This window comes from Microtus pennsylvanicus, chromosome 5, assembly GCF_037038515.1.
Source record: "Microtus pennsylvanicus isolate mMicPen1 chromosome 5, mMicPen1.hap1, whole genome shotgun sequence".
Taxonomy (NCBI): Eukaryota; Metazoa; Chordata; class Mammalia; order Rodentia; family Cricetidae; genus Microtus; species Microtus pennsylvanicus.
Genome location: NC_134583.1, coordinates 120,876,906 through 120,900,469, shown reverse-complemented (window position 1 = coordinate 120,900,469; position 23,564 = coordinate 120,876,906). Strand labels below are relative to the sequence as shown.

The following is a 23,564-nucleotide window of genomic DNA, read 5'->3' as shown; positions in this document are numbered from 1 at the left end:
CTGATCTGTGACCTGACGGCATGTGTGTCTTCTCACTAGTGCCAGAGTGACGCTGTGAGTGAGGACAGCTGTCACCTGTCGTTCTCAGATGAGGAAAGTGAGGCCAGGAAAGGAACCTTAGACTTCACACGCATGCATGCACGCTCACACATGTACACACACATACATAACATACACAGACAAGGGTTGCTCTCAGCTAAGGAAGGCCGGAGACCTGCAGGGGCCACCTTTAGAGACCCCGCCCATACACACACAACACACATACATAGAGAGAACATACACACACAACACATACATGCACAACATAAACACACAACACACACACAGAACATACACACAACACACACATACACACAGAGAACATACATATTCAACACACACATACACACGCACATACACACATATAAACACCACACACATACACAACACACATACACACACAGAACATAACACACATACAAACATAACACACATACACAACATACACACACACAGAACATACACACGTACAAACACAACACATACACAACACACATACACAATACATACACACACGTACAAACACAACACACACAGAACATACACACACGTACAAACACAACACACACAGAACATACACACAAAACACACATACACAACACACACCAGTGTCCCTCCCAAGACACACCAGCTTTGTGCAGGCCTGTGTCTGTGGCTCTTCAGAACCCCCACCTGAAAACACTGCACGTCTGTTAGTGACCCTCCCTGGTCCCTCACGTGGGTGTGCTGGGAGCCACCTGGTGGGCTGTGTACACAGTGTTCCACCTGCACGTGTTCACACGTGCATCTACACTCCCCCACACACCCTCATACACATCCGTTCTCGGTCTCCCACCGGGGCACCGTTGCTCCTGTGCGTCTTCACACACTCAACTGCACATGCTCTCACGCTCACACTGACTTAAGCTCACCTGAACACCTGCTTTCACTCTCACTTGTACACCCCAGTCTTGCACACTTACCCATTCTCATGCTTGCAGTGAATTCACACGCTCACGCCAACACACTTGCTTTTACATCCTCTCTCCCAGAATCACTGACTACCAAGCCCATGAAGTGTGGATCTTGCAAGTAGCTCATCTCTAAATTAGGGAAATCATTTCTGCCTAACAGTAGCTACCTTTAGGGGACACTGTGCCGATCATTTAAAGTTCAGCATCTCCGTCGTTCCTCATAGGGAACCTGAATGGGGTTACTGTCATCCCCATTTTACAGATAAGAAAAGTGAGGTTTAGAGATGCGGAGAACCTGCCCAAAGTCTAGAATCTAGGTCTGAGATTGGAACTTTCGCTCACTGATTCTAAACCTCAGGCTTATAATCACTGCTCCACACTGTCTTCCCCCAGCCTGAGGCTCTCTCCTGGGGGCAGCCAGAGTCAAGTTCACAACTGGAAGCAGAAAGGAACCTTACCTGCAGAGAGCCTCCGTGTATGGAACCACCTGACCTCTGGCCCCAGCCACCTTATGGTAATGCCAGGAGACGGAAGAGAATCCTGGTCCCCTGCCCACTGTCCACCCACCTCTCTCTCTCTCCCTCTCTCCAGGTGTGGCCACATACACAGACAAGTTGTTCAAGTTCCGTAATAACCGGTGGGAGGACGTCCTAAGTGACGACGTCAATGTGGCCCGTGGAGTGGCCAGCCTCTTTGCCGGACGCTCCGTGGCCTGTGTGGACAGGACGGTGAGTGCAGGGGCACCTGCGGGCCTGGGAGGAAGCAGAGGAACCCTGGATGTGAGAGCCAGGAGAGGACTCATCAGGTAGACACCCCTCCCCGAATAGTGACAGCCACCTTGAGAACAGAGCCCAGGGCTGTACCACCTCAGTAGCTGCCAATGTCCCACACAGTGGAAGCAAATTACTAGGAGCCCAGGCTTGTGGGGCGAGTGAAAATATATCTTTCACATCCTTCTCTTGTGCAACCCTCCCAGTGGCCCATGTGCAAGCAACACAGGGCAGCAGCATCATGAATATCGGATTCTCAGGGGAAGGCTGAGGCTCAGTTTGGAGCAAAGGCTTAACTGGGGACCCAGAATAGATCAGTGACATGTCAAGGACATGGAACAGGGTCCGATACTAAATGGGGTGCTCACTCATTCATTCAACATGCATTGCCTCCGTGAGGCAGGCCCTGAGTCACGTGACCTCCTGGACATATTTATGGGATGTTGAAGGTGCAACAGGTAAGTGCAGAAGTGGTCGAGGCAGGGTTACCTGAACGTTCTAGAACCGTAGTTCAACCAGTGGCTCCACCAACACTTTCCTCGTACATCCTACCCAGAGGTGTCCAGCCCTAAACATGGGGAGGCTTGGCTGAGGTGTCCAGCCCTAAACATGGGGAGGCTTGGCTGAATAGAAGTCGGGAAAGGAGTGGCCGGCCGTGACCTGAGCCAGAGCTCTAAGTCCCTGTGAGACAGAGGCTTCTGAGGAAGGGATTTGTCCCTCCTGTCACCTACCTGCTTGGCTCTATAACAACAATCACCAGCGTCCCAGCTGCTGCCCTGTTCCACAGAGCATCTTTGGCCCCAGTTCTGGGGCTGAAGGGTTGGGTTCCAACTTCAGATTGAGATGGCACAGAGGCTTTGGGGATTCAGTGTGAATGTTCGCAGCAGGGGCCTCCAGGCCTTGAGAGAAGGCAGGTGCCAGGTATAAATATTTATTTCTTAACAAGCTGGGCTGTGAAGCCACATTTAGTCCTGACCTGAATCAGTGCCACCTGGACTCCTGCCTGGTGGGAGGGGACAATGAGGCGGGCCTGAACAGCCCTGAGAGCGTGCAGGACCGTGAGTGTCAGGTCTGGTCACAGCTGGGGATCTTGTCTACCCGCCTCCTGCTTCCCGCCTCCCTGGGTCAGTACTAAGCCTCCCACACTGGCCTAAGTAGGAAGTTCCCCCAGAACTGGAGGGAGGAGCTGGAGGTCAATCACAGAGCTGCTGTCTATGTCCCAGCAAGGTCATCCACACAATGGCTTTAACCACAGGACCAAAGCGAGGCAAAGGGAAAGGGGCCAGCACCTCAGCACAGTGGGTGATGTTCAGAAGCTGCCTGCTCCCCACCCAGCCTCACTCCATCCTCCCAGACCTTGGAGAACTGGACAAAATTCTTTCGGTGGGTCACCACCGGGGGAAAGGTGCTTTCTGAGTGCAGCCGCCACCTTGAGAGGAGCGAGCTGAGAGAGGTCCAGGCCAGGGTGGAAACCAGAAGACAGGAATGCAGCGTGGCAGAGAAAACACCAGAGCAATGGCAAAGGGCAAAAGACAAAAGCAGCTCACGCTCGGGCAACTAACCGTGCTTGAAGTCCCTAGCACGGACTCCTCCTCATCCAGAATCTTTACAATAAGCCCACGAGGTACAAGCTACCATTATCACCTTCTACAGATATGGAAATGAAGGCTTGGAGCAATTAAATAACTTGACCTTGGTCACACAATAAATGGCAAAAACAACTGGGAATTGAACTCTGCCTGCCTGGAAACAGCACACACCTCTTCATCCCTCCGCTACCCTGGCTCTGGGTACCGTGATAATAGACAGTAAGCGCGGCTTGGCCCCACAGCCCACACCTAGGGGTGTTTGCCCTGGCGGGTCAGTGGTTCTGAAAGTGTGGTCCCCAGACTATTGTTGGTATACCTACTGTTAGGAAGGAAGGTTCAGAGATGACTTGGCAGGTAAGAGCGCTTGCTGCCCAAGCTTTAGGACCTGAGTTCAAATCCCCAGAAGCCATGTAAAAACCCAGGCATGGTTCTGAAAGCACTTGTAATCCTGGTGCTGTGGGGTTAGAGGCAGGAGGATCTATGGGACTTACCGGCCACCAACCTAGCTCCTGTCTCAGGAGAATATGGTGGGCAGTGATAGAACAGGACACACGACTTCCTCCTCTGGACTCTGCATGCGCTGGCCTCCAGACCACCTCAATCAGAAACGCCGGGGGTAAGGTTCAGAGACACAGTTCAGTTCAGGGGGACCTATGGGAGGTTGTGATGTGTGCTGAGGTGAGTATGACCCCAGCCCAGCCACACACCCCTTACTCATGCCAGTTCCAAACCTGGAGCACCATCCTGCCCTTTAGCCCCAGCTGCCTCACCGCACACACTCACCTTCCTGGATGGAGCTCGATGCTGACCTCTTACAAGAAGCGTCCCCTGGTCAATAACGGTTATGCCTCATGTTTACATAGCATTTTTATCTTCTCAAAGACGTTGTCTAATTTCATCTTCTCAACCACGCTGCCAGGAAGCAGGGGGAGTCTGCTCCCCATTTAGCACACACAAGAGGCAGCCTACAGCCCTTGATGGATGTGCCCAAGACTGAAGAGTCATCCAGGGCCTGAGGCTAGACCAGACTTGGCTAATTGCCTCTGACTGGTGTGTTTTAGAGTAGGGAGTCACTAGGCGGCAGCAGCAACATAGCCTGGGAATCTGTTTCTCTTGCCCTTTTCCTAGTAGTTCTGGGCTTTGAACCGAGGGCCTTATTCATGCTGGGCACCCACTGGACCACTGAGCAATAGCCTCTGCATCACCTGGAAGTCTGTTAGACACACACATCCTCCAGGTTCATTCCATATGTCTTGAGTCAGAATCTCCGGGAATGGGGCCCGGAGTCTGTGACAACAAGCTTTCCAGGTGATTCTGATGTTAGCGCTGGATCCAGCATCCATAAATACTGCCTGTGTAGACCCAACAACCAGAAACACCTCCTCTCCTGTGCCCTGCACTAGACCCAGCATCCAGAAACACCTCCTGTGCCCTGATGTAGACCCAGCATCCAGAGACACCTCCTGTGCCCTGGTGTAGACCCAACAACCAGAAACACCTCCTCTCCTGTGCCCTGTACTAGACCCTGCATCCAGAGACACCTCCCATGCCTGGTGTCATCTCCCCTCTTAGAATTACTGTGGTCAGGCTCGTGTGTGAATTTCCACAATTGTCTACACCTATAATGCGCCTGTCTATGCTTATCTGTCTTATCGCCCAGGTAAATTGAAGTAAGGATCTAGGTATAACTGAATTTTATAAATCTTCTAATTTGAAGCAGAGTGCATTCGAGCCTATGTGGGCTTAATTGCCCATTTGTCGATGAGCGTGCTAGCAGCTGGTGGGGTCAGGAATGGTTCACCATGGTGCACTTTTCTGTTTGGCCCTTTTCTTTCTCGCTTCGTCCAGACCCTGCACAAACGCATATGGAGCTCCTTGGATGGATGAGAGTGAGAACCTTTCAAAGGTTCCGCTACCGAGACGCCAGTGGATTGTAAAGCACCCACACTTCTCTTTTGCCTAAGTGTCCTGTGGGGGTCTTACTGAACTAGAGGTTCTTGTTAAACAGGTCTGGGGTAGACCCTGAGATTCCACAGTTCTGAAACTGGCTCCCAAATGGCACTGGGGTGCTGACCCAGGGACCACTCTGAGTAATGGGACCTATAAAGCACTGATTGACAGATAACAGGTTGAGACTCGGATAACCCAAAGAGAAGGGGCGCCAAAGGTGAAGTCTCCAACTTCATCTCCTACTACTTCCTGCTTTGTGTTTTACCTCTGGCAAACCGGACCAGAAGCCAAGCTTTCTGTGCATGCACCATTTTCCCGTCTCTGCCCACAAAGATCTTTCCCTCCGCCTCACTGGCTGGGACCCCTCTTAGAAAATCTTTTCTAAAGTTCCCATAGTGACACTCCCGCCTCCAAACTGCGAGCCTCTCTTTTGAGCGGCCAGGAACCCCTATGCCTGTGTCTGCCATGCACCTGTGTGCTTTTGACACCTCTGTGTCCCCTGGAGACTCTAAGCTCCTTCCATGTCCCCACCCACCAAGTCACCCTTGCTTGAGTGTCTCTAGGTCAGCTTCCCCACCACCAAAGAAAATGGTCCAAAAATAGGTGTGAAGTGAGTGATCAGGATGGTCCTGGTCACGATGCCTCGGGATGGGAGAATAAACAAGCAGAGGTCAATAGGATGACAACATCCGCTTGCCACCTGAGGCTCCGCTGCTTCTCTTTTCTCTCTGGCTGGCCGCCCACACTAGACTCTAAGCCACCTAAGGACAGGGACAGGGAGCTCAGAATTTATCAAAGAACACTTCGTAAACAGTGAGGGCTTGAGGAATAACTTCCAGAGGGAGGTGATGAAAATAAAAAAGATAATATGGAGGCTGGGGACAGATTTGGAAACTGTGTATCTCCTGGGAAGGAGGAGACATCCACCGGAGAAATAACGCCATTCTAATAACGGGCAGAAAGGAATCTTTTATCAGCAGGGTTGAGACTACTGAAGAGAATGGCCGCTGAAGGAGACGCCAGTGCCCGGGGCTTCTCTGAGATACAAAGACAAAGAAAGGGGGTAGGATTATAAAGGCCGAACCAGTGAACTATCTCTTCCTAGAAATATGCGGAGACAGGAAAGGAAGGAGGATGGAAGACCTCGTGGATCTGCGCCTTTCCTGCAAGGAGGAGAAGGAGCAGGCTCAGGAATTTGCTTGTCATCTCGGCTGGAGTGGGCTTGAATGGGAGCGAGAGACGGAGAATAATGGGAACTGGTAGATCAATCAATCAGCAAATATTTATTGAGCAGCTACCCTGGCTGGCAGCTGGAGCGAGCTCAGCTGGAGGGAGGCACATTAGAAAATTGTCTATAAAAAGGTGGTTGTGGGGGAGAAGGAGAGATGTGTTCTTCTGGAACAGGATAGAACAAGCAAGGCTGCTTTGTTGTCTGGCTCGGGAAGTGAGCACCAATTCACAACACAGCCTTTGTCATGAGGGCCTCTTGGGGTTGTAGCCCACACAGACTTCAACCCACTGACAAAGCTATGGTCCCTAGGGCAGGGACAACTGGCGGGGAAGCCAGGACTAAGATGGGGCTTCTCACCCTCCTCCCTCCCATTCCTCCTCAGGGCTCCGGACGATACTCTATCTATATCGCTAACTATGCCTATGGCGATGTGGGGCCCGATGCGCTCATTGAAATGGACCCTGAGGCCAGTGACCTGTCCCGGGGAATCCTGGCACTCAGGGACGTGGCGGCTGAGGCAGGGGTCAGCAAGTACACAGGTATGCAGACTTTATGGATGTTTTGGAGTGGAGGGGCTGGGACTGGGGTCCAAGGCCCTGCAGAGCTGTGTCTAGTTTATCAGCAACCAGGACAGAGAAGGTTTATAATCACTGAGCAGAGGTGAAGCCATCATTCCCTCCCACCACAAATGCTGCTCCTCCAAGGGGAGGTGAGATGCCTGACAAGTGTGATCTTGGGGGGCTGGGGGGCACCGTACAACAGGCAGAGGGGCTTGCCAACACCTGAAAAGAGAAGAACACCATGCCATCCTGTCCCTGCAACCTCTTGCCCCCTCCTCTGCTCTAACCCCAGCGATGAGTGAGCAGATTGCGTTGGAGAAAACTGACAGATCACAAGAACCGAGATTTAAAGCTTTCTTTATTGCCCAACAGCAGATGAAATTATTTACTTACACATAAGCGGCCAGGAATTGAGCGCTAAGTCCCTAAGCTTCGGCTGGGTCCCGTCTCGGATAACTGAGTTCAAAGAATTGTGTTCTTGTTCCAAACCCTCTCCAGCACTTTTTATGGAAGGTGCGCTCCCCCCTCCGGTTTCTGGATGGGGGTTATTGTCAGAGCTTCTGACAGGAGCTCTTTCTAGGGAAGGCTGTTTTTCTAATTCCAGCAGGGCTGCTGACTAAACTCTGATAATCTGCCAATAGGCTGTTGATGGCAGAGCCATCCAGTTCCTGTTTTCGGTGCCAAAAAATCAGGAAGCCAGGGCTGTGCATAACAACTCACCCTCCTTCACACCCGCCCTGCAGTTGGGTGTAGAAATTCTCCCGTTAGCTAGCCTTCCCCATACATCTGTTCCAAGTTATCCTCCAGACACCACCCAAGCTGCAGCCGGGCTGAGCTGGAAGCGTGGAGATGGAAAGTGGGCATGGGGCATCGTGTGGGCATCACCTTTTCTCCAGACACTTGGCTGGTAGCAGCTCTCAAAGCTCCACCCAGGAAAGGTTATCCTGACCTGCTAGGAGTTGATGGTGCCCTTACCCAGCCAACTTGCCACCTCCGTGAAAGACGGAGATTAATACTGATCTATCTGACAAAGTTCGTGGGGGCAGATGACTAGACAATAAAGTAGTCTGCATGGCTCAAGCCCCATCAAAGTGCCTGAGAGCCCTGGGTGTGAACACGCCTCAGAAAGGCTGAGTGTCAGTAATAAACCACGTTTCCCTGGGAAGGAGAATAAACATGAGGCGCTTCAGCCTAGATTGGTACAGTCAATTTTTCTGAGGAAGCTCCCAGTTCTGTGTACTGGGCTGGCTTGGCAATTAAGTGCCTTGATCTTGCAGGAGAGGGAGGGGTGTGGGCTGGGGGATGAAACACTTGAAAATGATGAGACGGAAGGGAGGCAAGGACCGGGAGAGTGCATTCCACACAGAATGGAAGAATTCAGGAGGCTGGAGCATGAAGGGGGCATTGTTCACGCTGGCTGGGCTGGCACAGAACCCAGGAGGGAGAAAGGGGGGCCAAGCAAAGACAGCTGAGGAACAGAGATGCAATGAGAGCCCCAGCCAACTGTGCCGGCCATGCTGGAAGGATAGGGCAACCCAAGGCACGGGCAGCAGCTTCTGTGGAGGCATGGAGGAGGCCAGGGCAGCTGGCATGCCCAGAGGACACATAAGAGCAGTTCTACAGACTTCCAGAAAGCCATTTGGCTGGCAAGAACCAATTTGGCCCACCAGGTTACAGTTCTGTCTGCCCGCCTTCCTCAGCCCCCCAACACTATCCTTCAACCCCCACTTGTCACTCGGTTAATGACACACGGACATCTGGCCGGAAAATAGCCCCTGAGTGCTCCCTGGAGCCTTAAGAATGAACCCCAAATGTAAGGGCTACTATGCTGAGCCCAGCCCAATGGCTGAGACTCTGGGCAGGTGGCCAGTGCTCCTCGCCAGAACAGTGGAAGGGGTCTGAGAAGCCAGGAGGAATCAGCAAGGCCTAAGCAGGCTGGAGAGAAGCAAGCGGGGGCCAGATGTGCTTCAGGGATCCGGGACCTCTGCAGCCAAGCCACACAACCCCCATTTTCTGGAGCAACCATGTGGCCTGGGAGGTCCTCCCATTTGCCAAGGGATCAAACTAGGTCCAAAGAGCAGAAAGGACTCACCCAAGGTCACTTAGGAGAGTTATAGAAAAGCAGCACTTGAAGCCCTAGCTCCTGATGCTCAAACCAGCCACAAGCAGCTGGCCTTTTTAATGACCTCCAACTTGAGCATCCTGCTCCAAGCTGGAAAAGGGAAGGCCCCTCACCCACTGGGCACGCATTGGCAGATAGGCCCTGAACTGTGTACCCAGGTTGTCAGGCTGAAGCAGCTGTCTGGCCCGGGGTGCTCAGGACAGCAGGCTGTAGTGGCAGGGGCCAATGGCACACAAACCATACACAGGTTGTTATGCTGTGCAGGAGGGGGAGGGGAGCTCTCTCCAGACACCATCAATTCTGGCATCCACTGCCACTCTGCTGGGTCACAGTGCCATCTAGCGGCTGAAATGCCTGCTCTCAGGGGACCGAGGGCCCCTGGAGGGCATCTGAACCAGGGGCTGCCAGGACGGAGTAACAGCCATAGAAAGCCTGCTGTCCCTTTGTGACTCTCTGAACACTCCAAGCCCCAACCTCTCCAACCACCAGAGACCTCTGGGGTCCAGAAAGTGCTGGGAGCTGAGGTGTGTGGGAACCATGAGAAGTGGCTTCCACCCTGCAGAGGGCTTGGCATAGGAGAGAGGGAGAAGTCACCAAGTCCCAGGGTATGTCTCCAGGCACCTTGACCCAGCCAGCTAGCAGAGAGGCTAAAGGGAGCAGGCTGCCATTTGCACCTCCCACCTGCGCCATCCTGCCTGCCTAGGGAGCCACAGGAAACCATGACCTCTCCCAACACAGATTCCACCTTCACTGTGTTTTGGAAAATGAAAAAAACGTGGGGAATGCCTGCAGGCATGTCACACAGACCCACACCTGCCCTGTGGCTCTGACAGTGGCACCTGGGTCCTCTGCTGGACATCTCCTGGGCATCTCAAGCTAAACTCAGGAATGGAGCTGAGAGAACCAGCCCACCTGACATGGAGGCCTGAAGGCTGTGTCCTCAGGTTTGGACGCCACATAGGCATCTTCACCCCCTCCCCGAATCAAGTCCAGCTTTCCGTCCCCCTTTCCTCTGCACACAGGCTTGCCCAGACCCTACCCTTTCTCCAGGACCTCTGTGTTCAGGCCTCACCCTTTGAGGGAGCATCTGCCTAGGCTGCAAGGTGGTGATTAAAGAAGCCTTAAAGGAAATTTGGAAAGAAAATGAAGGGGGATTTATGATGTTGGGTGGAGAGTTCTGCCGTTGGCTGGGAGCAGTGTGGAACAAAGCGGAGGGCAGATCTGATTTATAGGAAGTCATTATTGGAGGAGACGGAGAGGCCCAAAGCCCAGCTGAGCCCTTCTGGCAGATTCCCATCAGTAGCATGACTGGTGCCTCCGGGTGGGGGCTGAGGAGCCTCCCTGGGTCCCAGGTGGGTGGCAGCCCTTCCAGCAGTAGCTCAGCCAGATCTAGCAGCTAGGACCAGGCAAGGCTAGAGTGACAGCCAGGTCCAGGAGCTCCAGAGGGGTCCCCAGAGGAGTTCCCAAAGTTCAGGGTACAGGGAGACCATTCCTAGGGTGTCAGGTGCGTTTGATGGAGGTTAGAGAGGTCTGCCCTTGTTTTGAGGTGAACAGATGTATGATAAACTAAAACTTTAATTTTTACACACATTTTTCTCAGCTGTCTCAAGAGACAGCTACACCCGGCTATATCCCCCGAGGTGCCAGTACCAATCCCCTTTCTGTTGAAAGGGAGCCTGAGAAGTATCAGAGTCAAGCTGAGGAGATAGCATAAGGGTTTGAGTTGGGACCCTAACACTGGTCAACTGTGGTTGCTCCTATGTAAGCCTCAGTTTCCTCACCTGGAAAATGGAGGGAATTGGGGACATTGAAGAGGTATTAGCTAAAATAAATAACATTTTCATTCCATTGGACAAGTGCGTCCAAGAGTTCTACTGTACACTATGGTGACCATGGTTAATAACAATACATTGTATTCCTGCATGACACCAAGACAATAGATTCTAAAGGTTCACAGAATCAAAAACTAAATATGCGAGATGAAGCATATGTTAATTAGCTTGTTTTAGTCACTGCATAGCATATACATTCTACAAAACATGTTGTATGTGATAAACATATGCAATTCATTATTTCTCAGTTGAGAAAGTGGTGGTGAGGAGACACACCTCCAGGTGTCATGAAACTTAACGCGAGATGTGTGTGCCCTTAACCCAGCATACAGGTCAGAGCCACCGGCTCTTCCTTCCAGTCCTTTACCCACGCTGGCCTCATGCAGCTTCTGCTTGGCCCCTCGATGCTGGTCCTTCTTCCTATAGCCTCTGGTGGCCTGTTTGGAAACCTTCAAGGAACCACGGGCTGGAGAGACCTGAGCTGAGTGAGTGTCCTTGTCCGATAGTACCAGTTCCCAAAGCCTCACAGTCCAGCCTTGTCTGGCATCAGCAGGCTCTCCCCACACCGACACAGCATCAGTGCCTCCATTTGGAACACACTTACAAAGGGGGACCCCATTACCATCCTACCTGTTGCCTTCTTCTCCAGCTCACACCCTTCATCCCTCTGCCTCACACGTTTTCCAGCATCTTAGACCAACTCTTATGATATCTTGGATGTTCTTGGCAACCTATGGGCCTTGGTGTCCATAAGAACACTACGAGATTCCAGTAGGGAAATGTCACAGGTCCATACCCTTCCAGTGAGGAGCCCCTGAGCCTCCACTGCAGTGGGATATGGGATGGGAAACTGCTTCCAATATGTTTATCCTTTGGTCCAGTTTGGAGGATGCATTTGTTGAAAAGTAGACACTTAGGAGTCTTCTCATTGTCCCCACCCCTGCATTTTGCAATGCCAGTGACTGGTACCTAGAGGTCTCCTTCCAAAGTTCCAGAGAAAGAGAATGGCCCAGGAAATAACTCAAAGGCCATTCCTCGGAAACTGGATCCCAGTCTGCTGCGCCATCCCTGGGTCAGTAGTCCATAGTTGGAGCAGTTCGGAGTGTACTATCTATCCACAGCCTCTGCCCTTCCCTCTCCATCCAGCCCCTCAGAGCTGGGAGATGAACCCCTGTGCAGAATCACACTGGAGCCTGCACTGTCCAAGTGCCAGGGGTCAGAGGTCTGGAGGAGCAGGTATTGAGAATAGCCAATGCTTCCCCATACGGATTGGGTCCGATGAGCAAACAGGGAAGCCTGAAATGTGGCAAGGGGAAGTGGAGACCTCAGAGGGCCATTAACCCTGGAACTCCCAGCCTCTCTGACAGACTCTTCGGAGTGGCACATGTCCTTGGGAAGGAAGGGGAGACGGAATCATTCAAAGCCCCACAGCATAACAAAGGGGCCTTTGAAGCTTGAAGTGCTGGGCAAAAATAAAGTGATATTAGTCACTCAGCAGGTGGTAAATAGTCCCAGCTAATGACTATGTGGCACCTGACATTTTCCAAGATACCTTCCAAAATTCATCCCACTTAATATTTATGACACCCCAGAGAAGGAGCTATTATTATTACCAGTTTATTTCATAGATGAGAAGACAGAAGCTGGGAAAGGTTAAGCAGTATGCCCAAGGTCACATAGCTCAACCTTGGATTTGGCGGAACACCAGTGCTGAGGGCTGGCATTTCACCACTACAGGCTCATCTGGGGGACCCTGTGTCTGGGAGAGGGGGTGCTGGCTTCACACAGCGAAGAAGTCATTGACAAGGGTGGAGATGACTCCATCATGATGTTGCTCTGCAAGACTAAACAAGATGTCCCTAGCTGCTGTCTGGGCCCTGTATGATATGGTTTATGCTAAACCTTGGGAGAGGAAGGGAGGGTGGGTGTCACAAAGCAGGAAGAAAAGGAGAAGCGGGTCCTGGGAGACTGGCTGCTGCCTTTGCCACTGACCCCCAGAGAGGAGCCATGGGCCACAGAGGAGGCAGGGAAGGGCAGTCTGAAGGGAGGTTTCCGTTGGTTTTGAGAGTTTCCCTTGTGGCATCAGCGAGGAGTGCAGCGCCTGGCTGCTCTGCCTGAGATCCCAGTTTGGACCCTATCCTAAGGCTTATAGAGATGAGCCCCAAAAGCCTGGATCCCTAAACTGTGGACTCACCTATTCCCCAACTGTGTGACCAACTTGCCAAGAAGGAGTTGTGGGTAACATCTCTGTTATGGTCCGGTTGCTATGGCAATAAATTGCTGCTAATTAGTAGTGTGGTTACCATGGCAATTTTCTAGTAATTACAGGTTACAAATGGTGCAAGGCTTCAACCCAACCCAATTAGTTAATTAGAAAGATTTAGAAATTTGTCCAAAAGGGAAATAACCTGCTTTGTAGAAAATGAAGAGAATGTGTCACAGCTTGGGAGCCAGAGGCAGAGAGGAAACTGGAGGACGCCACAGAGAGAGAAGGACTGAGCTGCATGGTCTCAAGTCCTGAGTCCCACCTGGAATTTCCTGGAAGCCCTTCCCTGGGCTGGAGTTTCCGGCTCCTCTTTTTAGCTGGCAGAGGCGGTGACTAGGTTTTGTCTCAGCATCCACCCTACTGGCTATGGAAAGTGACCAGGAAGTCACCACCCTCCTTTATGGTCTTCATTCTGTGTGATACCTCCTGGAAGGAGGAACACCAGGGGTGATGGGGATTTCGTTGCTCATTTTCACAAGACTGGATTCTTCCTTTGAGATGTAATCTGATTACCTGGGAAGAAAAATTCCAGGACACAAAAGCCCAACAAGCGTTAGCAGATAATGAAAGAGATAAAGGCACTATGGAGCCCTGCCCAGCTCTGTCCTGGAACAAAGCCCCATACTTTGTCAGGGAGCATCTCCCAGGATGAAGGACCACAGGAGCCTGAGACCCCTCTTCTCAGATGAGTTCAGTCACTTCACAAACCCCTGGATCCATCCAGAGGTGGGTGGCCAAGGGCCTGGCCTTTGTCACATGGCTCTGCCAAAGTTGGCATTTACTTAAAAATTCCAGCTCCAGATTTTCTCTTGTCATGATAGCCAGTTCCTTGCAGCAATACGTCTTGTCCTTTAGTCATACAAACCACACAGTGGTCTTGTCAGCGTGCAGGACTCCGTGGGGCCTGAGATTTTGCACTTCTGAGAAGCCCAACTGCCGGTCCACGGGCCTGGTTGCACAGCAAGACTGTAAGCGTCACAAAGCCTCCTTCTCTCTTGCCTCAAGTTTTTAAAATAAACTTACAGAAACTTCTTATTTATCATACACACCATGATGTTCTGAAATATAAATGCCCTGTGCAATAGCTGGACTAAGACACATTACTTTCTACTTGTGGCGAGGTCACTTAAAACCCACCATCTTGACCAGCAAGAGCAGCATGTGGTACTAACGGTACACATCATGTCGTACAATAGCCTCTCTCTCGACTTAGCTCCCTGCTCCACCCTTCCCTTTTGTCATTGTCGGCCCTTCACCATCTTCCCCCTTCACCCAGACCTCTGCAACTTCACTCTGTGCCCCTGCTTCTGTAGCTTGACTCTAGACTCCACAGCTTAGGGAAACGCTGCTTCTGTGTCTCAGCTCCGTTTGGCATGTTGTCCTCCAGGCTCATCTATATGGCCACAAATGAGAGGATCTTCTTCTTTCGTAAGGCTGGTAACACTTCTTTATTCGGTCTTCTGACGGATGCTTAGGGTGGTTTCACATTGACACCCGTGAATAGTCCTGGAGTGGACACAGGAGTGCAGAAATACCAGGCCCTACTGACTTTATTTTCCATGGAGGATGTATGCCCAGCCACAAAATTGTTGGGTCATATGGTAGCAATATTTCTTTTTTATTTTTCTGAGGGTATACCATACTGCTTTGGAGTTGTACTAATTTATATTTGCCTCAAGAGAGTATAGGGATTCGTTTTCCCTCCCTCCTGTTGGACACTTTTGACCCATCATTATTTCTCACTTGTATGATTTTTATAAAGACTGAAAAGGGCAACTCAGAAAAATCCCCATTTAACAGAAGAAAAAACTGACATTCAGTGGATAACAAGTTGTCTATAGTCAGCCTCTTATAAGAATCTGCAGCCACTTCTTGTAGGGCTATAGTTTTCCAGAATTCAGGGGCCCTGGCTGGTAAGGCTTTCCAGGTGCGAGGGTTTTCCCAGGAGCAGGTGAGGATCAGCAAACAAAGGCTCTAGTTGAAGCCCTCTGGTTTGGGTTACTTTGTTTCAGGATGCATTAAGGTTGGACTTCTTCATATCGGGAGCTCAAAATTGATATAGTCCTCAAAGCCTAATGTAGAGCTGGTTTGATCTGTGTCTTTTTAAAAAAAAAATGTAAGCCAGGTGGTCGGTGGTGGCACACACCTTCAATCCAAGCACTTGGAAGGTAGAGGCAGGAGGATCTCTGTGAATTCAAGGCCAGCCTGGTCTACAGAGCAAGTTCCAGGACAGCCAGGGCTACACAGAGAAACCCTGTCTTAAAAAGCAAACAAAAAAGAAACAACAACAATATATATATATATATGTATATATATTTTTATATATATTCCATTGGAGAGTCTCCTCTCAAACTGCAAAAGTGAGACTTGCCTCTAGCCAAACAAATGGGGACACAGTCAAAGAAAAGGCCAACTACCATCGCTCTCCTTTCCCTGGTCGGTCCTGATGCAGCTAGTTAGTGTGTGACCTTCTCCACTTTTCTCCAAATTCTAGCTAGCTTAGACACACATATATTCTGAAATACCAAGAATTTCCCACCTTTTTTTAATAAATGTAAGATCACATAATACCGTTACTTGCCAAGATACTTTTTTTTAACAATCGTAGGCACTCCTCCAAGTCAGTGCATATGGATCTACACAGTCCTTTCAGTAGCTGCGGAATGATCCACCATATGGATGCACCGTAATCCGTTCGGCCAGTTCACTACCAGGGAGCAAAACTGCTCAGTGTATCAGCCAAATAAGCATCTTTGGGCCTACAGCTGAGACAAACAGCCAGGCAGGGCTGACTTCCTCAGATTCTTAACCCAAGAACACACGCATAGGCTTAGACGGGATTATTTGGGACTGAGGCACTGCTGAGGGTCCCGTGACATGAGAGTGCTCGCAGGGGCAGAGCTGGGTTTAGATGTGTTGTGATTCGACTGGTACGTGTGGTGACCACACCCTGCGTTCCGGGATGAAGCTTTTGGCACAAAGTGACCCCGCCCAGCTCCTCTCCGGCCTCGGTGCCATCAGAGTTAGGGAGATTGGGAGCCGAGTTCTGTCCAGCTCAGGGAAGCATCCCAAAGTTCAGATCGCTCAGCTTTTCTGATTGTTTCCTTAAAGCAGTTTACCTGGGTCCTCAGCCGTCCAGTCCTCCAGGCGGTGGGGCAGGGCTGGGCTGGGCGCTTGGCACTCACTGTGGGCGTACCTCCTCTCCTAGCGGGCCGGGGTGTCAGCGTGGGTCCCATTCTCAGCAACAGCGCCTCGGATATCTTCTGTGACAACGAGAACGGACCCAACTTCCTCTTCCACAATCAAGGCAACGGCACCTTTGTGGATGCTGCAGCTGGCGCTGGTAAGTGCGGACCTCTCCATGGCCCCAGACGTCCCTGGGCCTAGGGGACTGTGGGTTTCTCTGCCACCCTCAAGCCACAAGGGTGTTTGCTGATGAAGCAGGGAGGCTCCTGCCCCTGGCAGGCCCTGCCTGTGCCCAGATGGCACTGGCCTATGAACCTCTGAGTCTGCTTTTGTTTCCTAGCACAATTCTTGAAGCTTTCCCTCCGCGACTTGGCCTCTCCCCATTTATCTTCCTTTTTTTTTTTAACATTTTACGTAACTGTGTGTACATGTGTGGATGTGTGTGCTAAGGCACTCAATTAGAGGTCTAATGACAAGTTACAAAAGCCATTCTTCTACCACGTGGTTCTTGGGGCTTGAACTCGGGTCAAGAGTCTTGACTGTAGGCACCTTTGCCCACTCCCTCTTTTATCATAAACATTCAGTTTAATCCAACAACAATTTTCTTTTTTTAAACTTCATCCTGACTGCAGTTTCCCCTCCCTCCATTCTTCTCATCTCCCCCACATCCCTCCCCTCTCCCCCAGATCTACCACCCCTCTGTTCCCCGTCAGAAATGAGCAGGCCTCCCAGGGATATTACTCAAACACAGCATAACAAGTTACAATCAGACTAGGCACAAACCTCATATCAGGGCTGTGCGAGGCAACCCAGATGACAAGGGGTCCCAGTGGCAGGAAAAGAGTCAGAGACACCCCTCCTCCACTGTTAGGAGTCCCACAAAACACCAAGCTAGCATTCATAACATACTTGCAGAGGACCTAAGGTAGATCCATATGGCTCAGTGATTGCCGCTTCAGTCTCTGTGATCCCTATTTGAGCCCTGCTTAGTGGGTTGTATGGACTGTGTTCTCCTGATGTCCTTACCCCTCTGGCTCCTACACTTTTCCACCTGCCTCCTCTTCCACAGGATTCACCAAGCTCCAAGGGAAGGGACCCAATTTGGGATCTCTCTGAACCTAATGTTTGACTATGGGTCTCTGCGTCTGCTCCCATCAGCTACTAGAGGAAGCCTCTCTGATGACATCTGGTCTAGCGCCAATCTATGAGTATAACAGAATATCACTAGGAATCATTTTATTCATTTTTTTCTACTCTAGATCTCTGGGCTGTCCAGCCTCTGATTTGTGGTCATCTAGGCAGCATTGGGAATGGGCTTGCTTTCATGGCATGGGCCGCAAAGTAGACCAGCCATTGTTAAAATTAGTTTTGTTGTTTTGATTTTTTTTCATTTTGTTTTGTTTGGTGGGGATGGTTGGTTGTTTTGTTTATTATTGGTTCAGTTTGGTTTTTTTTTTTTCAAGACAGTGTTTCTCTGTGTAGCCCTAGCTGTCCTGGAACTTGGTCTATAGTCCAAGCTGGTCTCTAACTCAGAGATCCACTTGTCTCTGCCCCTCAAGTGCTGAGATTAAAGATGTACACCACCAACCACCATGTCAAGAAGCTTTGCTAAGTGTCTGACTACTGCTGAGAGCTAGGAATGCCTGCCTGAGTAAGGCCGAGACCGCCCCACAGTTAGAAAGAAAACAAACATCTACATGACCAGCTCTAATAAGGAGCAGGATCAAATGCAAATCGGCCCATCATCACAGCTTCCAACCCTGCTCCCCTTCCTGCCTGTGGTTGTCACCCCTCTGTAGTGATATGAGCGCGGCGGCGGGGCTGCGTCCTCAACCCCCAGCCGCCTGCCCGGCTAGCTTATGCCCCGAAATAATTACACGGAAACTGTATTCTTTTAAACACTGCTTTGGCCCATTCATATCTAGCCTCTTCTAGGCTAATTCTCACATATTAATTTAGCCCATTTCTAATCATCTGTGTAGCGCCCCTAGGTGCGCTTACCGGGAAGATTCTAGCCTAAGTCCATCCTGAGTCGGAGCTTCATAGCGTGCGTCTTCCCTGGAGCAGGTAGCATGGCGTCTCTCCTGCATCTGCTCCGGAGAGGAGAGCTGTCAAGTCTGACCTCACTTCCTCTTCCTCCCAGCGTTCTGTTCTGTTTACTCCACCCACCTAAGGGTGGGCCTATCAAATGGGCCTAGCAGTTTCTTTATTGCTTAGCCAATGAAATCAACAGATTGATATATGACACTCCCACATCACCCCTCAACCTCAGGACCTGTGCTTGTACCATTCCTTTTGTGAACCACCCTCCCTGTTCTCTGAGGAACTCCCACGTGCCCTTCAACATCCTGCCCAGTCACCTCTGAGAAGCATTTTCCTGCCTTCCTCCTGTGCTTCCACTCCCCCTGGCGGGTGCCTGCCTCTCAGGTTCCTGCTTTGCCCTTGTGATTGTTCTTGTGTGATCTACAGGGACAGGGACTTGTACTGTCCTCTCTTGGCACCCAGGTGATGACAGAATGAATAGTTTATGAAAAGGTTGTCGATGTGGGGTGCCCTTCAGCCCCTCCCTCAGCCCTCATTTCCTCCCATATTGAGAAAGAATGAGTTTCGATGCATCTCTTCCTTGGAGCACAAGAAAGATGACTGCGGATCTGAACCCGTAGATCTTATGTCCCACCAGCTCTGCAGACAGCAGCATCTAAGCCCCAAGCATGAGCCCATCCCTTCTCTCTGATACAAGAGTGTCTACCTGTCCATCTTCCTGCTCAGGAGTCTCCCCATGGGTGCCTCCTGACCTCCCATCCCAGCTGAAACACCACCTACCCCAGCTGGTTGCCTGTCATCCTGCACCCAAGCCCAGTGTCTCTCCTTCCCTGGCATAATAGGGTGTGGTCCTCTGCCCTCTGCACCCATCCCCTGCTTGAGTTGTACTTGGCAGCAGCCGATCTCGCCGCTGAGAAATCACGGAATGAAGGGAAGGAGGTAGCACAGAAAACTGAGAGCGTTTGATGAGGTGTTAAGGAGATGGAAGCAGAGGTGAGCGAACAAGTTGGAGTGGGAGAAGGTATCGGGCAGGAGGAGATGCGAGGTGCGAGGCCCGTAATTGAAAGTCAAAGTGATTGCAGGGGTTTAACAAGACATGTCAAGGGGGCATTCATCACCCAAACAGATGCTGCTGTGAAATGCAGCCTGGCACTGCTTAGTCCCGTGAAAAGGAACCAGCTCCTTGTCAAGGTGCCTCACAGATAGGAGAGAAACGGGCCAGCTCAGAAGGCCACAGACCCGATGCTTAGGCGAGGGAGTTTGCAGAGAATGTAATGGACCATCAGCCCTAGGGTTTGGGGACTGTCCCCTCCCCCCCACCGTCCCTTCAACCCCACCCTCTCCATCTGAGTGGCTGCTTCCTCTCCCATCACTGCTCAGCCCCGGGGCTCCCCCCCTCCATGATAACACCTTGCTTCCAAGGCTCTCAGAGTCCCACCCCTGCCTTCTCCTGACCCCCATTCTCAGGATCACCCTGTTTGCAGCAGTCTGGAGTCTGCCCACGGCCTCTGTTCTATTGTTCTACCACCCTGTACCCAGGGCAACCTGCAGTTCTTTATTCTTTGGAAGTGTCACCTTTACTTAGGTTTGCGCCTGGGCCAGGAGCAGGCAGATCTGCCTCTACGCCCAGGCTGTGCCTACTTCCTTCTAGCATGGGCTCCTCGGTGGATGGTGAAAGTGAGCAGCCGGGCACCTCCCTTCCTGTGCTCGCAGGTCCTCTGTGGGTTCTCTGTCATGGTTGCTCTGTTTCCTCTGCTGTCACTTGCATCCCCGCGTTGCCTGCTGTCAAATTATTTATGTCTCTTCATTCATTCAGCAAGTACTTACTGAGCGCTGCCACGCAACCACAGGCACTGAGGTAGACCTGAGGCACACGGGACCCACCGGGGAGAGTGGGGCCCCCAAAGGCTAGCACCAGGAAGGGGAAGATTAGAAAGATGAGGAGGAGGGCGGGTGGGAGGGGCTTCTGTCGGAACTGCATTTTTGTCTTCTGTATTAATCCTTTAATTAATGTAGAAAACAATGGTTTTACTGTGATGTCTTCATTCATGCTTTGTTCTTAGTCACCTCCACGCTGCCCTCCCTATCATCATCCTTGCTGTCCCCTCACCTCCAAATTGTCCCTTTCTGCTTTCATGTCACAGATATTCTATTGCCTTTTCCTATCCACTTCTCTCTGCACCTTTAGGCCTCCTCCTTCATAAGCCTCTTTCAACTTTCACATCAGGTTCTGTGTATATGTATGTGGGTCTGTGTGTGTGTGTGTGTGTGTGTGTGTGTGTGTGTGTAAACCTGGAGTTTACATATTCAAGAAAACATGAGCCAGGTGGTGATGGTACACACCTTTAATCCCAGCACTAGAGAGGCAGAGGCAGAGGCAGGTGAATCTCTGTGAGTTCGAGGCCAGCCTGATCTACAAAGTGAATTCCAGAACAGCCAGGGCTACACAGAAACCCTGCTCAAAAAAACAAACAAACAAAAAACCATGGAGTGTTTGTTTTCCTGAACCTGGCTTGTGTTGTGGGCACAGGCCATGGAAGCTCCCTAAGAGGTTAGGTTTCCAGGGGCCAGGGAGTCGTCTGAAGAAGACACACCAGAGCAAAGAACTGAAACATAGGAAGAACTTGGTTCACTTAGAGAATAGAAAGACTATGGTAACCAGAGCTTAGCTAGTCAAGAGTCAGTACAACACAACAAAGACAGATAAGGGCCCAGTAAGTCAGAGCCTGCCATCCCTGGGCAGATATTTGAACTTGACCCGAAGTACTGGTGAACCCTTGCGAGAGTTAAGCAAAGAGGGACAAGATCAATTCAATGTCTCCCTGTGGCCATGTGACAGTGGTGGGAAAGGCTTTGGTCCCCCAGAATGCCCATCACTCTCCTTCTCCTGGACCATGATGCCCTAAGCCAAGTCCAGGGAGCATGCAAGGGGATGGCTGTGCTACTTCCTGTTCCCATGAGAACATCTGAATTCCGCTGTGCCTCCCCATCTTCCCGGAAGAACAGGGACTGTAAGAGATCGCTTCTTGTTGCTGGAGGCAAATGTTTATGGGATACACCAGGGATAGCACCCTGGAGCTCCTGCCTCTCCTCCCCAGGTGTAGATGACCCTCACCAACATGGGCGAGGTGTGGCCCTGGCAGACTTCAACCGTGACGGCAAAGTGGACATCGTCTACGGCAACTGGAATGGCCCACACCGCCTCTATCTGCAGATGAGTGCTCACGGGAAGGTCCGCTTTAGGGTAAGAACAGCCAGGTGCTGCATGGCAGCTGGGCAGACCATAAGAGATAGAAACCTGCTTTGTGCCTCCATGGGCCTCTCCAGAGCTGGGGGTGGGGTCCCAAGAAAGGTGACATGCAGGGTCAAGGACACCAGCCTCAGCCAGGTGCAGGCTTTCAGAGAACAATGGCTGCAGAGAAAGAGGAGTCTCCAAGGCATCCCGCAGGAACCCTGTCAGAGAAATTCACTCTTTGGCAACTACTGTCTCTTGGGTCTCCCGGGACACCCCACCAATAGCTGCTAACTGGGGTCCATGGTAGAATGATGGGAGAGGAAAGAAGTTGAGGCCAGGGAGCTCCCAGGTTATCCCTAAAGTCAAATAAAGGGTAGGATAACCACACACACACCCTTGTCCTGCTGCCTGAGCTGTGGGCAGAATATAATGACAAGTGTTCTCCCCGAGGGCTGCTGGGTAACAGTGATGTGCCTGAGTTTGGGTCTTTCCCAACAGATGACAGAGTATGGATTTGATGAAGCCAATATCGAGAAGCCAGATTAAAACTTGGTAAATAATAATCATCATCATCATAGAAAATGGAAGGTTATAGTATTCCAACTTTGTGAACACAGAGAATTATCCAGCATCTCCAAACACTATGTGACCATGAAGAGGCCCCACCCAAAGTGGTCTCCGTGCTCCCTTCCCTGCTGAGACTCTAGACCATCTGGAGAAGAGGACTCTTGCCTAGAATTTAGGACATTGATCCTGGAATCTGAGCAAGTTCCCTCTCTGTCCCGCATTCTAGCCCAGACTCACAGATGATGTGGGAGTGATTTCTTTCTAATCTGTTGCTTTCATTGGTTAATTAATAAAGAAACTGCCTAGGCCCATTTGATAGGCCAACCCTTAGGTGGGTGGAGTAAACAGAACAGAATGCTGAGAGAAAGAAGCTGAATCAGGAATCGCCATGATTCTCCCACCCCAGACAAACACAGGTTAAGATCTTCCCTGGTAAGCCACCTCGTGGGCTACATAGATTATTAGAAATGGGTTAGATCAATATGTAAGAGCTAGCCAGTAAGAGACTAAAACTAATGAGCCAAGCAATGTTTAAATGAATACAGTTTCCGTGTAATTATTTCGGGGCATAAGCTAGCCATGTGGGCGGCCAGGCACCAGAAACGTAGCCCGCCGCTCCTATTACAACAAACAGAAGAAATGATTTTGCCCTCCCTGTCCTGGGATATTTGACAATGTCTGGGAACATTTTGAACTGTCCTGCCTGACCGGGGAAGGACAAAAGCCAGCAAGGTTGCTGCAGACACTGCACAATACACAGGACAGCCCCCATTATAAAATTATCAACTTCGTGGCTTACAGTACAAAGGCTTCAGATGTCCTGTGCTGAGGTTAGAGAACATGCTGGCCTTCTGAGGCCCCTGAGCTGCACAATAACAATAACAACAAATGTCCCATTTATCACGTGCCACCCACGTACCAGGATCCCTGATAAGAGCTTTACATAGATTATCTGGAAACCCAGGCATGCAGAGGGGCAAGCCCAGGGGGGCTGTGTAAGTTTCCATTTTTACAGGATCGATGGAGCAGTAATGAGTTAGAGATCCTCAGGTCTCCTTGTTCCCCAGCTCTGAAGACCCTGCTCATCCCACCCTGACCAGCCAGCCAGGCTCTTAATCAACCTCATTACGGTGCTGATGAGGACTGTCAGCCTCTCCTGACTCCAGGAGCAAGCGTCTCTGCAGCTGAGCCAAGAAAGCTCCTTTCTGTGGTTCCAAAGCA

At 50.9% G+C, this 23,564-nt stretch overlaps 1 protein-coding gene across 1 annotated transcript in view; it reads left to right on the top strand.

The window, feature by feature from the left end:
* Positions 1 to 23,564, top strand: part of Crtac1 (cartilage acidic protein 1) — a 145,118-nt gene that overhangs the window by 103,272 nt on the left and 18,282 nt on the right. Inside the window, exons 4-7 of the mRNA XM_075974121.1 lie at positions 1,584 to 1,720; positions 6,915 to 7,071; positions 16,521 to 16,655; positions 21,640 to 21,785. Coding sequence (XP_075830236.1) covers positions 1,584 to 1,720; positions 6,915 to 7,071; positions 16,521 to 16,655; positions 21,640 to 21,785 — 575 coding nt within the window. The remainder of the gene's footprint in view (positions 1 to 1,583; positions 1,721 to 6,914; positions 7,072 to 16,520; positions 16,656 to 21,639; positions 21,786 to 23,564) is intronic.